Raw genomic sequence first — 17,253 nt, forward strand, 5'->3', positions numbered from 1 at the left:
GCTCATTACTCATAGTTGTCCCATCGTCTACCGAATGTTATCTCAGCCAAACATTTTACTTTCCATCGCTGTATCAAATCTGTGTTCTGTGAAAACAGCGCTTGGCGGTAAATATTCATCAAGAAGCCACCAAATGCAAAAAAAAAGACCAACGTTTCCCCTACTGGAAGATGGGGTTAAGCGAAGCTTGCCCTGCGTGCACTTGACCTTCGTCAGGGTTAAAGGGACACAAAAGCGAAACAATAAATCAGTTTAGACTAATGAAGCATTGTTTCAGAACCCTGCAGGCAGCCATTTAAAAAATAGTTTGATTATTAGATGAGAAAATGAAGGTCCAAGTATCAGTATTTCAATTTCACGCCGAAACCCCAGCGCCGGTACGTCAGCGTGACGTCAGGAATTCCAAAGTATGTTTTCGCATTTGGGCCGCGTTGGCTGAATAAAGGTTCCCGAAACTTGGCAGGCTTAATATTTTGTTCCTTTAGAACACAATGTAGTCAATCTGTACCGCTATATATAATTAGTAGGCCCTAGAAGATGCCATCAAAATCCAAGACGTCACAGCCCCCAGGTGCGGGAACTTAAGTAGGCGTCGCCGCCCGTATTTCGTTCTTGCGCTTTTTCTGGCTTGCCAAACGTCTTATAGTTGTAAGAGTGGTGTTTTTGGTGTTGTAGAAGGGTAATTCGCTGATGCAGAAGAAATAATTTTTCGCTTTGTCCCTTTAAGTAACCACAAATAACGGTGCTGGATTGCTTCAGCTTCACGCTCTGTCAGCTCGGTATCTTCTCGTTGTTGTCGGATTGCCTGGCTCGGGCGGCTCTAACTGCTGGATCGGCGCGCCAACGGCGAGCCCTTTCACGGGCGAGTTCTCGCCGCCGCTCGTCGAACGCTGCCCGTTCCTCGGGGGAACGCACAACGCATGGCCGTCCATCCGTTTTCCGAGACTGAACTGAACGGAAGCGAAGCCGGCGCAGCGTGCGGGAAGCCCTTTCCTGCCCTTTCTCTCCCAAGTGGGAGCGAAATGGCTCTGACTGGTTGCGCGCATGGCGTGAGCACGCGCCTATGCAGCTGGAATCTTTGCTAATGACTCACGCACCGGCGCCGGCACAGCTCTGAACTCATCAAACCGTCCTTTACCGCAGCTGCTCTGCTCTGGGAGCAACTGGGGTTCTTTAGCGTGACCAAGACAACACCACTTGTGAGCCAATACAAGCTTCACTTGAAAAACTGAAACTAGAGCAGTCACTAGGTCATTACGCGTTACTGCTGGTTCTTCACATCATATCACATACGCGTTGGAGATAAACAGCATTGATGCATACACTCAACCGCCTCAGCAGTCGATATGTTAATATCATTGGTTAATAACGCTTACTGTTTGCAGAGAGAGAGAGAGACAGAGAAAAGTCATAAGAGAAAGGCAGTGAGGTTACCCAGGCTGAGCCCGGTAGGCTACCCTCCACAGGGGAAGGGGAAAGGGGACTGAAAGAGAAGGAATAAAGAAGGAAGTTCACAGTTTGCACTATTGCACACACAAACTTTCATCACTGAGTCAGTCACAGGCGGTCATACAGGCTGGTGCATTTCAAGAAACGCACCGGTGCCTTTGTGGCCTTGTACATAACAGACGCACGAGGTCACGGCCCAAGATCTTCTCCACTATCAAAGGACGGTCGTCTAAGTGCTCCTCTCGTCTTCCTGTGTAGGACAGTCACACAGGAGATGTTTGATCATTTCTTTGACACCACATCTGCTTCAATTGGGACTGTTTGCGGAACGTGGCTGTGGGCAAACGTCAGTTGGCAGAGAATAAGCAGAGCGCCAAATCCAAAGACAAACGAGTAGTTCTACGCCAAGTGCCCAAACGTGTCGCTCGAACATCTAATGTCTTTTCGTAACAAAAAAGTCAGGCCTTCTTACTTCGTTGCTCAGTCATTTCTCAGTATAGGTTTGCTGAAAAAAATTTATTTCTCACGTGACGTGCTTTGAAAGCGTTGCTCAAGTACGTGAAGCAGGTTTATTCAAGAAAATTACAAAGTTATTCGGTGCGTAAAGCAGTTCAACTTCGCCTGCTGAACCTGAAAAGGTTAGCTCTCGATATGTGACGGCGCTTATCGGCAACTTTAGTCGGAAAAAGTGCCTCAAGAGACCCAAATTTGCATAAAAATCTGCCACATTTTTACTGGCATTATTACTATAAATTGGTTCCTCGCATTTATTTTACTTCGCTGACATAGAACTGTACTCTACAGTGAACATTCTCTTGCGCCAATACATTATTCGGATTTTCCGAAAAAAAAAAGAAACGAGACAAACATACCAAATTGTTGTTTTTGGTACACTTTCAGTTCAGATTCTTGTAGTGAGATGATTTACATAAAAATATGACCCAAGAGAATTAGATAGGCCTGTTCGTTGGCCGTAATTTCCGTCATTATCTCATTTTTAATTTTTATTTTAGGCGAGACTTGGATTTTTCATTCTGGCCCCTGTACCACGCTTGGCATCACCCCTTCACCACACAGCGGAATGGCTGCCGTGATTCAGGCAGTCGGCATGCGCAGCGCGGGAATCTCTGCGACTGAGGCCTCAATTACGCTGCTGTGTCCCCAAAACGATAATAAACGTTGTATTTGCCTTGACTTACGTGATGATTTAGGTGAAATTACGTAATGATATTGCACTCAGTTTAAAGCTATACCGTTTTCCCCGTTTCCACATAACCTGCATTTGTTTTTCTAATATCTGTGTTTGGTGCTGCAATGCATAGCGCTGCTTTTTATAAGTGTTGTGTTATCTTGTTTCAGTATTTATTTGGAAAAATGAAAATCTTTGCCTGTGTACTGTACTGCCAAGTTGATAAAGGGGGCAGGACCTCTGTCAAGCTTGCGATCTTTTAGTCCTGTCTCCTTCTCTGTCTAAGAGAAAATAAAGAGTGAATAACAAATTGAATTGAAAATTGAAATTGAAATTTCCTGCTGTAGCTCCCGGATCTTGCCAGAAGCTGGAATGTCGTGTGAGTGCACTCAGAGTTGGTTTGTTTTATCGTAGCCCATCTTTTCTTCCCCTTGAATTCTGATTCGAAGTTTCACTGAGGAAACGCTTGCGTAACGATAATGTTCAGAAAGTATGTAACAAACGGAGCAATTTCAACCAGATTCAAGGGCCTTTGTGAGCCTTTATGAGGCCTTATGAGGCTTTATGCGTTGCTAGAGGGATCCCAGATGGAGGAAGCATCTGGGATCTGTTGATCGAACTAAATATTTGTGCAAAATAAGCTGTAGGTGAGAAATAGCAGTTCGAACGTTTCGGTGTAGATATCCAAGTATGCGCTTAGCATTAATAATTGCTGACATGCATATGTCGTGAGCGTTTATGAGTTATATGTAGACATATGAGCAACGGCATAGGGCCAGGAGGCCCGCCGAATAAAACCCAATTGATTAGTAATTCATATGGACGAGGTCAAATTGACAAATGCACCGGAAAATTCGTAATACCAAGCTGCCAATGTCAAGCCCTCAATTTCAATCTCCATTTATAGGCGGAAAGGAAAAATTGCGTTTATGGCTAATTCCCTGGTCGGTATCCATTTGCTAAGTGCAGTACCATAATGTACTTGTACAAAGTGACAGAGCTGAACGCTAAGTTATTAAGAGTGTAGCCAAGGTTAATAAGATCATTACAATGCGCTACTTCCACCATCTTACATTTAGGAATATCAGGTTGCATTAGAGTTTTTCAAAGGTTCAAAAACTAAGCATGACGTTGAGTGTGAGGATCGACTCAACCGGTAGGGCATGATTATAGGAATGTGAGCTAACGAAAGAAAATACACGACGTGCGCTTTGATACGAACGCCATGAATTAAGACATATTTTGCTGTCACTGCGAAATAAGCCGCTAGAAATCAGCCAATGATCAAATTCGAACGACTCGTGAGCCTTCGCTTTCTTGCATACGCTTGCAGGTGCGTCCCCGCTTCAGCCTGGCGACCCTCGTTGGATCGGCGCCTGGTGGTTCGGCTACATCTTCATCGGTTTCGGCCTATTCCTCAGCACACTTCCAATGCTGTTCTTTCCCAAAAAGATTCGGTCAAAAGCCGAAGCCAACAAAGGAGACGCGATGAGCAAGAACCCGAGCATGAAAGCGGACATCAAAGGTGGGACACTAAACCTCAGTGTTCGATTTTTGTTTGGTCGGAAACAGCAGAGCTGAAAGATTATAAGTTTCGGGAGGGGACTGTGGACGGACATGGTGGAGACTGCTCCTTTTTACTTATTTCATGCTCACTGTTTTAGTGAAAAAAAGCGCATATGTATTATACCCTTGTGTGGCCTTCAATACCTGTTTTCGGTCCGGCTGTTCAAACTCTTCTTATCTGTGAACAAACTGCCTCAGTTGAATAGTATTCCCTATCCACTATGTTCAGTTGAGAGGAGTTATTTTATTTTTGTCACGTTATAAATAGCCTAATAAAGTGGCAAATGGTATTGGTACAAAAGCTTCATTTGAGGAGCTTGAGGTAACCCCGCTACCTCCTAAAATAACGGAAGCAGAAGAAAACGATACGTCAATGTCCACTGTAGTAAAAATAATCGATGCACTGTCTACTTAAAACATACGTTTCTTTGGCTTATCACCACTACGTCTAATGAATATACTCTCATGCTTCCGCACACCCTCCTCCCTTCCCTCAATTTGTACTATCACATTTAATAAGCTATTGACTTGTCTGTGCGCGTGGATTTAGCAGTTAATCTCCGTACATGGCCTCAGCCAAGGGTGTACAACTTAGTGGCTTCTGATGTAACTAAGCACCTTTCAAAGTCAAGTTTCCCCTTGAGCAAAAATTGCTTTTGAAGCAACAGACGCATCTACATTATGTGTGTCCGATCAGGGGAACATCCGAATCGGATCAGATTGGAACATTCGAGATAAAGGACCTCCGAATAACGGTTCTAATAACGTACATTTTATTCCTAAACACAGCGAAATATATAAAATTTGTGTGGATACCTCTAGGTAAAAACCGTCTTATTGAGTGTAATTACGTTGCCTATTTACATGCGTTTTTGAATAAACGTGATGCAGTTCCCAAATGTACCTCAGGTAAATTGAGGAGCTTGTAAATGATAAACAACTGCTTTCAGTTGCACGATGCCCGTTACAGTGACAGTAATGGAAAAAAGAAAGTAGTGGTGGTGGGGGGTGAAACATCATTTAACCTGATGCACAGAGAGGGGAAAAAGATAAATAAAAGGCAGGGAGGTTAACCAGCGCGGAGCCTGGTTGGCTACTCTGCACTGGGAAAGTGTGTTCAGTTCGTCGAAGGAGCGAAGTCGGATACTACAGTACAGCACATTGCTTTAAAATGATGAAAGCAGGGTCCGAATGGCTAAATTATTTGTTTTCCTTAAATTCCGATAAAAAATTCGCATAAATGCTAGTGTGACATTCATAATTACGACTGAAGGTTATTGAGAACTTATCTGCTCCATGCGCTTGCTCAGAAACTGACGCTTCTCCATGGCAATCACAGTTCTCCTGTAGCAGAATAATTTGGAACGTTGAAGCCGTTATAAATGTGAGCACTTGAATAGAAGTCTCCGATTGTGCGTGCATGGTAACACTTATGTGTGCTTTTTGTTTTATTTTCAGAGGGATTGCAGGGACTCGCAAGGTTGGCCCGAAATCCCGTCTACGTGTTTCGGATTCTCGCAGCAATCGTTAGCTACATTGCTCTGGCGGGCTATTACATTTCGTTTCCGCGCTACACGGAACACCAGTTCTCTCAGACAGCGTCCAAGGCCAGTCTCATTGCTGGTGAGTTCAGTGAACCATATCACGAACAATGTCGGACTAGAATCAGAGTTTCTTGGTGAGCTCAGGTGTAATGTATCAGGCAAGGATGTGTTAGTAATCAGGTAGAGTTCGTAGATAAAAAATGAAGCATGAACTTACTTCAGAGGTTGTAAAACACATCAGTGTAACGGATGGATTCTCAGAAGCGCAGTCATCGACGTGCGGTAAGCTAATATGTAGTTTCATAGCCATTGCATCAACAGTGAACCATCACAACACCTTATCAAAAAAAAAGCTATGGACTTATCAGGCTTAGGTGAAAAAAAAGTTATGAGGTAGTCATCTAACCGTTCAGGAAGTGGAAAAGGACTTCCCCTTAGTCGCTCAGTGGGCAGTCTAGAGAAGAGATGGACTATTGGAATTGGTGAGACCGAGAAATGCACAGCGGTAAGAAACGAGGGCACACAAAGAACACACGATACCAAACGATTTTCGACCCTCTGATGCATATTTACTTTCGATGCTGCTCTAATCAACGCAGAATATGTTTAACACTTTGCTTGGGTTTGGGTATTCGACCAAATATATTCACTTTATTTATTTCACTCTGCGAAAAATCTGCGGGCTGGTACTTAACAAAACTGAAATTTCATATGGCCAAAGATTGATCATGCACGCGTTTTCTTTGGCAATTTACGCCTACTGCAAACGAACCCATTTGTATGCAAAACTTTTCAGACCACTGCGCATGGCACCACGTTTCGCATTAGTGCGTTTTTTTTTATTTGAGGGTTTTGCCGCAAGGCATATTATGTAGAAAAGATTAGCAAAAGGGCATGATAAAATGCATGCAGTGTTGTTAGATGTTGGTACTGCAACAAGGAATTCGCACATTTGCGTTAGTTGGTGCACATAGCGTATTGAATTAACAGAGCTCCAAAGTTTTAGAGTATATACGCAGACAACTTTCTTACTTGTCTTTCACAGTGCTGGTTGGCTATAACAGCTGCCACATCCATGCCCGATTATTCTGCTCCATGTCCCTCTCTCTGCCATCTTTCCTCATGTTCTCTTCTCTTCCCTAATGGCCTACCGATGTTCACGTGCTGGTTGTGCTCTATTCACGTGCAGTGCGGTAGCCAAACTGTACACTTCCCCAGCTGTCAGCCGAACTCTCTCTCTCTCTCTCTCTCTCTCTCTCTCTCTCTCTCTCTCTCTCACACACACAACACTCCCGACCTTGCCCAACAGCCGCCTTGAATTTGGTTGCAAAAGTCGGGGAACAATTAAAAGCGAATGTAGACTATCTTTCGAAAGTTTCGGAGGCGCTTTGCGGGTGACAGGCTACTGGTCTCAACAGCTATATCGACTTATGAATTAAACTCTTAAATAACACCGGTGTCGGTCACCGGAAGTTGGCTATTGTAAGGACATCCCAACTCACCTCGGTCGGCTACTTGAGAAGAGCGCTTCAGTGTACGCGGACTTTGGGGGCAGAGCGTTGTGGTGTCAATTGTTGGGAGCAACGGAAAGCCCGATGGATCAGTGGACACAACGGCTTGAACGGCGCTCGTCGATTTCAACAGAAGGATAGTGCGCGCCGTCCTGGCACCTGGAAAGAAAAGGGTGAAAAAACGAAATGAGAAAGATTTCAGTCCACTCCTAAGTGACTCTCTCACTGTGCCGGCTGATGAGGAGGGAATAAAAGAAAGGGAGAACGTAGGGATGTTAAACACAAAGACGTCTGGTTGGCTACCCTACGCTGGAGAGGTGAGATATCTAACTCGCCTCCGGTGACAGGTCACAAGAGCGAAGTCATCAGAGCACGAAGGAGTTGAATCTGGCTTACCTCTTCTCGTCCCACTACATGCGGGTGTACGCATAGAATTTTTGTTGCGAAAAGCTACAGGGAATGATAGGTGCTGTCATGCTCACTCTTCTGTCATGCTCACTCTTCTGGAGCACTGCAGCAGGGCCCGGAAGCACGCATGTCACTAGCCAAAGTCGCTTCTAAATATTCGAAGAAGTCCGTACTTCATGGCCGGATACATCGCCGTTGACGTTTGGCAAACAGAAATTTGCGTGAAATAAGGGCTTTGACGTTAAACTGACGTACCACGGTTGCCTGATAAAGCTAATGACATCTATGTCAATGCTTAGGGAATGCTTTTTGGGGAGAATCTGTTCCCTTCCTTCACTGCCAGGCGACTTGACAGTCGTTAGTTACGTGTATGATGCCTCTTCTGATATTGCAATGGAAACTCAGGTGCGTGCATTAGGAGCACAAGACTTTAACGGCACAATGGGGACCACGTGACCTTCCGATTCAGGAATGACGAGATGTTTGGTTTAGTTCTCTGACACTGATTCTAACTGTGACGCAATGAAACTGTACACGCAGGCCCAACTTACATCTTGTCGAGCGTGGTCGGCGTTGTGCTGGGTGCCGTGTTCGTGCACAAAGTGAAACCGACGCCCCGGGTAGTCGGCATACATTCTGTTATCGTGGTGTTCGTCGCAGCAGTTGGCATTACTTCTCTCATGGCAATAAACTGTGGTTCAATACAGTACCCCGTGGTTCCAGATGCGGTCAGCGGGTGAGCATTATTTATTGATTCACTTATGCTCTGTCACTTTAAGCCATATAAAGGCTCGTTAGATAACGTGTTTCTTTGCAGAAAGGCAAATCCAATACGGGAATTTCAGCCAGACAGGTGGTTGACGCGAACTTACGGTTATATAGATCGAAGTAAAAAAATGGCGGGTTTCGCAGATAGCTTTGCCTTCATTCATTGATTGTTTGTGTGAAATTTAACTAGGTGTTGGCGAATATTCCAACTTTTGTATACGAATCGAATATTTCGCACGATTATTAGAACAGGTTTTTTTTCGAATGCTCCAAGCTAACCAAAATTTAGCAAGATAATCTTGTGTAAGTATTTCTGCTGTTATCTACTTGCCAAATAAAGTATGGAAGATCATCAAAATTTTTTGACAATGCAAAAATGACAAAATTTTTTTAAGCAATGCAGATGCAAAAAAGGTAATGCAAGATTTTTTTCCAGTTGCGCTGTGAAAGATTGCTTGCCACCTGTGACCCTCGCTTGCAGTCTATCCTTTATTGTCTTTAGAAGTGCAGTGGTTTTCAGTTTTTATATTTTACACGACATTAAGTGACTCATTTCTTCCTGAGAGCCTGTTTAGATGTGTGGTCCGCTCACAAGTCCTTCAGTAGCTTTATTTTTTTGCCCAATATCTGCCCTTTTGTCAGCGACAATTTATTTAATGCTTTTGGAAAGCTATAGTCATACCCTAGTTGTTTATTTTTGGAAAGCCTGTTTGCAACCAGGCTCTAAATAAGTTGAGAGGTTATCCGTCTATTTGTTTTAGAAGAATTAGTGATCTTGTGTATAAAAATAATTCCTTGCCCCTACCTTAATAGCTAGCTGTAATGTTTTTGTACTATAGGAAGTATAGGCATGGTACCGCATTATATTGAAATAAATATTTGTGCTGAAAACATAGGCGCGTGCGTATGATTGTTCGATATTCGATCATTGTTATTGGTATTCTATTCGTAACAAAAAAGTTGATATTCGCCTACCTCTAAGTTTAGCGTAGAAAAGCAGCAGTGAGTATACAGAGACTGACGTAGTGGGGAGCTTCCCAATAATTTTGTCCGCTTGGGTTTTTTTTAACGAGCATGTAAGTCATAGCAGTCAAAAATTTGTGTATTTCTTCTCCACCGAGGTGCTGCAAAACAAGCGAAAGATTTGTTTTGATCACGTTGTTATGTAGAAATCGATAACTGCGTGAAAGCTTCGTTTTACAACGGTTGGGAAGAAAAAAAAAACGTGCTGTACGGATTGTCGTTTTCTTGTCACCAATGATGGAGAACAAACGAACTACTTAACGAAGTAATAAAGAGGTTTGGGTAGTTCTCAACGAGACAGTGATGTTTTTAGGTGTGAAAATCACAAAGCACAAGCTGCTTTCTCTAACAGAATAAATATTCAGTCGCAGATAGGACAGAAATGATGGATATACTATTCTTTGTTGAACTTCCTCGCAAAACGCAATTGTTGGCTTTTCACAGTTTGTATTTGTCGACTAGTCTATTGCAAGACGTTTTCCAGGTTTAGAATAGGTTTACAGATGACTGAGCACTTGAGAGGATGGTTGGCTCGAGGTAACATTTTAGAAATTATTGCATTGCCAAAACCGATGCAATAGAAACGGCGAATGTGCAGCCCATGTGGGAAACACGATGTTGATAACCTTGTGCGGGTACAGCGACAACACTAATTTACTGCAGCCCATGCTCTCGTTCTTTCATTGGACCTGCTTGATGCCACAGAAAGAAGAAAACAAAACAGTCCCATAAATCTTAGTATCACTCATATTCGTTGAAATGGAGGCTAAAAGCTGCCAAAAATGGCAACAGATTGAAGTAGCTACTGCTGTTTGTTTTCTGGATTAGAGGGACCCTGAAACGATCTTGACGATTTTCTAGAAACGTACTGATTCGTTAGAGTAGGTCCTTCTGATCATTAATTGACACATCTAAGTGCTACGCGTAAAGTGTGTGATTTATTATAAGGTTTTAAAGATGCACATCGCTGCCGATCACAGCACACTGCTAGGCGGAATTTTAAACTGCCCCTACCCATATGACGGAAATCGCCTATATGACGTCATTGGGGTGAGCTATCCAATTGGCTGACCCTAGGGCGCGTGATCGATAATTTTTCCAACTTTATGGTAAACAAATGATGTTTGTAATAGTTCGAATGCTAGTTAATTTGTTTTTATAACAAGAAGGTAACATAAAGAGAATGCACAAGAACAATTTTTCAGTGCACTTAAGCACTTCCGGCACACAGCAAGTGTCGTCTGCTTGTATTACAACGTGCTCCGTCTTTGACGAGAGCTCCGCAGTCAGTTTCGGTCTGTCTTTTCGCGAGCGCTATGATTCGACTTTTTTGCGTTGTGGACTGCAAACATAGCTACTGGCAATATGTCAAGCTGTGACATCATGTCCTTCTGCAAGCCAGTAGACGAGCGGACTGGCTGCAGCGCAGTGGACAGCGCCGCTATCCGATGGGCGCCAGGATTCGCGCGATTGCGGCCATCACTTTACACCGGAAGATTACTTACGCAATAGCGTTTCGCGAGTCTGGTATTAGGGTAAACGCAAGCGCAAGGGGACAGGGCCTGGCCGTGTTTCAGGGGATGAACAGAAGCGCAAATGTGAATGGTCTGCACGGTGCAGCCACTTGGTGGCATAGAGCTCGACCACGCACAGTAGCAGTAACAAAATGTATTCTTCTTTGCTGCTGGCGTAAATTTTTGGCAGGAGTGTAATCGTTAACACGTTGTTTTTGTAGATGTTTAAAATGTTTTACACTTGGTTCGAGCAACATTAGCTCTTTCTTTGGTTGATTAAGCTCTGCACCAACGGGTGGCCGGACCGTGGAGACCGATCAGGCAGCTCACGTACGTCGCTAAAGTTCCTTCATCAGCTTGAGTTTATGCCTTCACCGTTCCGTCGCAACGTTCTGCTAGTGTGTGATTACCGGAATACCAGACACGTTCGGCGCTACGACAGAATGCTCGCAACGCACGCTGCTTCGATAGCTCTCGCTTGGGGTTGACGGCCATGCCGCTAGCGGAGAGACATTTCGCGCGAGCGGGGGCGGGCTCCAAAACAACCGGAAGTGGACGATGTAACGCCGCATCGTGACGCTGAACCAGTGAAAGCGGAGCTTAGCCCCGATGCTCGGCGAACGAGTTGAGGAGGAAAAGCATGGCTAGGGAGGAGGGTAACTTGTAATCGCTTGTAGCTCCATTAATACGTAACGCTTCACTTAAATTGTGGTGCGAATGTTCTACTTAAGCTGTACCCTACGCGTCTACCAAATTTGTTCGACCCGTTTCAGGGGCCATTTAATATTATTATTATTATTATTATTTCCGTTGGTGAAATTTGATTACATTATGTGACTCTCGCTATACAGGAAGAATGCCAGTGGCGCATGACTTTCGGCTGAGCGCTCTCCATGTGACTTCATCTGTTGTCTCAAGACGTCGAACACAGTCGTGGTATCTTGTGACAACATATATATATATATATATATATATATATATATATATATATATATATATATATATATATATATATATATATGCAGAAACATTGCTATGCAACCAATTCCCTGGCTATTGCAATGTCCTTGCATTTCAAGCACCATAACCTAGAGCCACAGCAGCCTTTGCATACCTTTCCGGCGCGTTTAAAACCGAAATAGGGTTGCATAATTGCGGGATCTGTGAATTTGTGAGAAGTCTAGTACGTACAGTTTGGATGTACTTGACGCATTAACTAGGGACTGCTATCGGCAAGGAGCAGTCACTGGTCGTTATAAAAAGGTCGAGGACGAACCTGTCGATAGCTCGACAAGACATTTCCACCACTAGTGCAGCTGCTGCCAGCAGTGAGCTGAGCATGGCTCAAATGTGTATGCGCTAGCACCTGCACGTGAAGCTGCGGCGGTCGGGTTATTTCACGTACACCATTTTCCTTGTCCACGCATTCGCAGAGTGACCATCCAAAACCAGTGCAGCGACGGATGCGACTGCTCCACGAGAGTCCATCGTCCAGTGTGTGACCAAGAGACAGGAACGCAGTACTTCTCGGCGTGCTTTGCAGGCTGTCCGGCCAGCCAGTTCAATCAGACAGTGAGCCTTCCTCGTGCTGCTTCATGTTCAAGTGCAAATGACACTGACCACGAACACGCGGCACTCTTTAGTTGCTCGCAGTAAGCGAACCAAAAGAATATGTGTCATGACAGAAAGAGTGCCGCCGACGTAGCACGCACACAGCGTTAAATCTGTACATGGACGATGAAGAAGCAAAACAGAAAAGAACTGTTTTAAGGGGTTTGCTGTCGCATGGCCATTGGAATATAGTATGCTTGGTTATTATTTGGCGTCAAAACAAACCACGGGGTCATGGACCTAACTTTATTGCCAGACCAGGTCAGATATCTGGAGCACATGCTCTGTACATTTAGCGCGAGATTTATTCTTGCTAGGTTTTGTCTGTGACAATATTTAGAAGGCTCCTGGAAGGAGAAATATTTGTCTCGGTGATGAACGCTGTAATTTTGTCGTAAGAAACAATGGAAAAAAAAGGAAAGAAAACATAAACGAAGAACTTTACTGTAATAATTCTTTTGCTTTGCAGGAATTTCTGGATTGTCTATGCCTGCAGTCGGAACATGGAATGAATAAGTTCAACACGGGAAATGTTTCAAACAGCAAATGCGAGCAGGACTGCTTTGACGCTATGATGATCTTCGCTGGTGTCATCTTCGTGATTCAAGTGGTACTGGGAAGCACGCACGTTGGTTCCACTATCATCGCGCTAAGGTAGGACTTTATTTCATGTGTCCTTGTTTTATTGAGACGAATAGATGAGATACGTTTAAGAGGAGGAACATACACACGAATGTTGAAGCATTGAGCATTACGAGACGTATCAGACTGATGCACGCTTTGAATTTCCAATTTGCGAAATGCAAGGAATATGACAAGATAGTATTCTGAGCGAATATCGTCGCACTCACCTAAATGTCCATATTTTCTCTTTGAGTGCCAGCTCCAGTAAGCAACGCGGAAATGCCTTTACGGGCATAGGCAGCCTACTAACGTACAAAGGAGTTTCCTTTCGGGACTGTTTCCAGCCTACCTGTAAAGTGTTTCTTTTTGTGCTTTAAATTTCGCAGGCTGTTCTGACATGGCAACGCTCCTCTCTCCCTACCTGGTTGTGTCCATTAGTTGGGGATTTGACCTCCATTTCCTCATAGGATAAGGAGGATTGTGGTGCTTACCACAACAGAACAGCGATAAAAACAAAGCAACGCCATCACTGCGTGTCGTTTATATAACAGACTAACAAGCTGTTCAACAGCGGTGGTTGGTACAACATGCTAAGCAATAGAAGCAGGGCCCTGTCCGGCGGTTCTTGTTCGGGTCCTGTGTCACGCTCTTTAAATTATGCTGTTTAACAACATAACATATTGATGCGAGTAGAATAGTAAGCGTGCCTTTTTTTTTATTCCCGGTGGGCCACATTATTTTAGCGCATGCCTAGCCAGTGCTTTTTATACCTAAGTGGCCCTAATACGCATTTACTACACACATTACATACATAATTATGGATTACGGACAGAGAATTTGCTCTGTATACACTACTTGTGCATGCTTGTGTTATTCTTGTAGGCTAATAATCAGTTTTTTTCTCTTTATTTTCTTCGAAATCTACGGCCTTGCGCTGTTAGTGCGTTGCCGTTTTGTCATAGACTATTGAGTCTTTTCTACTTTCATTTACGTTTTCTTTTTTCCATACCTGTGATGTTGAAATAGCCGACCCCATTTCGAGTTTTCTTTTTAATATCTAATAAACAAGAAAAATAGGGAGAAAAAATATTGATGTTTGTTTCCGTGCAGGTGCATAGAACCACGCGATAAAAGCCTCTCCTTGATCGTCGTGTCAGTAGTTATGAACGCATTCGGTAAGTCCACATTCCAGCTGCCATTGTATGCTGCTGCATAAAAGGGACAATGTTACGGTAGGGCAAAATGACAACGTTGCTGTGATGGCTTTATATTTATTAAAGTAAATAAATTTTCGACAGAGAAAGAGAGAGAGAGAGAAAGAGACTCTCTAACAAAAGTATTTGTTTCTGTTTGGCGGCAAGCCTAGCATGCAACTTCAGGCGAATGCAACGATAAGTGTGGCTACCGCCATATTCTGTGACCAACTACTGCTTTTCAGTTAGCAAATAGATTGAAAATAAATAGCACCACCTGTTGTGGCTGTCTCCAGGGAGAAGCCACAACGGAAAAAGTGCTTTGAGGTATTTGGATACGAACCTACCAGCCCACAGAGTATGAACATTTAATTATAAGACAATAAGTTTCACAGGCGATTTATGCAGCTTCTTCACGAATGACTGTACGCAATTATTCAACAATAATATGACGTATGGAAAACCGCGCAAATAAACAACTAACTGCGCACCGGTGTTCCGCAAAGAAAAACAAATCCCGACCAGCTTAGGGCATGTGAAGAATTTAAAAATTTGAACATCGAATACATAGCTAGTGAGATTAGCCTTCTAATGAAATGCGTGCTAATCAAAATTTGGTTACTTGGCCCGAATAGTTCATCGCCTCCGCGTCTATTCATTTCGTATCATCCACTCTATCAGCCGAGTAGCCGATTGCAACTATAGCACGGGTAGTCTTGTGCAAGTCAATGATGAAGGACCAAAATAGCAAAAAATGAAAGCAGTCTTTCCAAATTCTGCCCGTGTTTCAAATGGAAGTGACCTGCACACAGACATGGAGATAATTGAAGAATAAATTTTTAAAGGGCGTACCTGGATCACATTATCTGGGCCATCCCTCGGGCGCCCCGACAGGGTCATAAATTGAGAATTAGAAGTAGTGGGAGACCGTATGGCTCAGCTCGGACCCCGAAGACCACCTTTTGGCCGTCCAGCAGGCCGAGGATGCCGCTAGAGCTCAAGGGCTTCTGGCCGCCATCTAGGCGGGGTTGTCCCCCCCACCAATCTGCCGGCTACATAAATAAAATTTCTCTCTCTCTCTCTCTCTCTCTCTCTCTCTCTCTCTCTCTCTCTCTCTCTCTATATATATATATATATATATATATATATATATATATATATATATATATATATATATATATATATATATATATATATATATATATATATATATATATATATATATATATATATCTGAAACACACGTTACCTTTTTGCCGCTTTGGCAATCGAGAATCGCCTGATAGATTTGCATCGCAGTCGGAAAGCTCTCACAGTGCATAGTTATTTGCTTTGTACTCGATTAGGCACAATTATTAATCAGTCCGTACTAAATCGATATAGACGTCCCTCTAGGTTAACGCGAAAGCACGTTCTTCACTGGTGAATAGATTCAGTAGTTCATCTATTAAACTAATCCAGGCACTTTTACTTCATTCTTAGTCAATAGGAAAATAACTTTGGAAAGAGTCGACTAATAATGATAAAAAATCATACAGTAATGAGCGTTTGTGGCCCCGAGATAAGCGCCATTTATTTTATTGATACTATCTTCATTTTTTTCCCAACAGCTTTTATCCCGTACCCACTAATCTATGGCGCACTGACGGACGCCTCGTGCATCGTCTGGGAGGACCGGTGCGGCGAGCGGGGAGCCTGCTGGCTCTACGATCTGAAGAAACTTCGCTTCCTTATACACGGTGTCACAACAGCCCTGCTATTAGCCGGCTGCATCTTCCAGGCCTGTATGGCTTATTACTGCAAAGGCATCAAGAACTTTTACGAAGACGAAGTGGACGACGAAGACGGCAGTGGTGAGAAGACTAGTGGTGACGGCGTCCACATGCCACTCAGGCTGTCCATCACGGAAGGACCTGAGCACCACGCGGGAGGTGCTGGAGCAGAGTACCGACCGAGGACTCGGACAACGAGTATCGATAGCTGGGAGTTTCAAAACTTCAATCAGCTCACTAACGTTACCAAGTGAATGCGCACATGGACATTTGCAGTTACTCTCCATCATGGCTTGAATCATTAGCACGGGCGTTTTTTCTTTCATTCATATCGCACCTGTGTCATTGTTGTGAATCACTCATGGACTTGGAGTGGTCAATTCATGAACATTGCTTCAGCATCACACGTAAGGCAGCTTCTGTTCTTAGTTGCCATTCGCACCACGGGTACTAGCTCAGCTGTGCTTGCATGCCTGGGAACGTTGCATGAATACGCAAGGCAAGAAGCTGTAAGCCCGCCTAATAAACTATTAAGTATCATTCGCTCCTCTACCTCACCCGGAAGCCTTGGGTAAAAAAAAGTTCTGGGGAGTTACGTGCAAAACCATCAGGAGGCGCACCATAGGGGTGGACTCCGGATTCATTTTGACCACCTGGGGTCCGGTAAAGTGCGCTACACAATGCACGGTACACGAGCATGTAGCCCCCATCGAAATGTGGTCGCGGAAGCCGGGATTCAATCCCGCACGCTCAGGCTAATCAGCGCTCAGAAGCGTTGGTGAGAAATTCACAGTGGAAAGAATGACCAGTATGTTGTGTGTACAAGACTACAACTGATACAATACCCTGAACTACTGCATACGAACATGAAGAAGACAAGGATCGCACATGCGCTTGTTATTACCACCAGGTGATTTCAGCTATTTGTAATGGTAATTTTTCTGTAACAACAAAACCTTCCGTTAAAGTTATATGTATCGGACAGAGGGGAACTTCCTTCAAATGTACCTACTTGTTTGGGATATTAATCGGCGAAATACAAAACACATGGATCCAAGTCGAAAATTCTTAGGACCAGGGA

The 17,253-nt window shown here is 43.8% G+C and overlaps 1 protein-coding gene across 1 annotated transcript in view; it reads left to right on the forward strand.

Annotated features, from left to right (window-relative positions):
- Positions 1-16,712, forward strand: part of LOC142586336 (uncharacterized) — a 69,392-nt gene extending 52,680 nt beyond the window's left edge. Inside the window, exons 21-27 of the mRNA XM_075697586.1 lie at positions 3,972-4,163; positions 5,663-5,827; positions 8,208-8,403; positions 12,406-12,544; positions 13,053-13,237; positions 14,318-14,382; positions 16,011-16,712. Coding sequence (XP_075553701.1) covers positions 3,972-4,163; positions 5,663-5,827; positions 8,208-8,403; positions 12,406-12,544; positions 13,053-13,237; positions 14,318-14,382; positions 16,011-16,426 — 1,358 coding nt within the window. The 3' untranslated portion in view covers positions 16,427-16,712. The remainder of the gene's footprint in view (positions 1-3,971; positions 4,164-5,662; positions 5,828-8,207; positions 8,404-12,405; positions 12,545-13,052; positions 13,238-14,317; positions 14,383-16,010) is intronic.
- Positions 16,713-17,253: the final 541 nt, after the last annotated feature.

Source organism: Dermacentor variabilis, chromosome 6, assembly GCF_050947875.1.
Source record: "Dermacentor variabilis isolate Ectoservices chromosome 6, ASM5094787v1, whole genome shotgun sequence".
In the NCBI taxonomy this organism is placed as follows: domain Eukaryota; kingdom Metazoa; phylum Arthropoda; class Arachnida; order Ixodida; family Ixodidae; genus Dermacentor; species Dermacentor variabilis.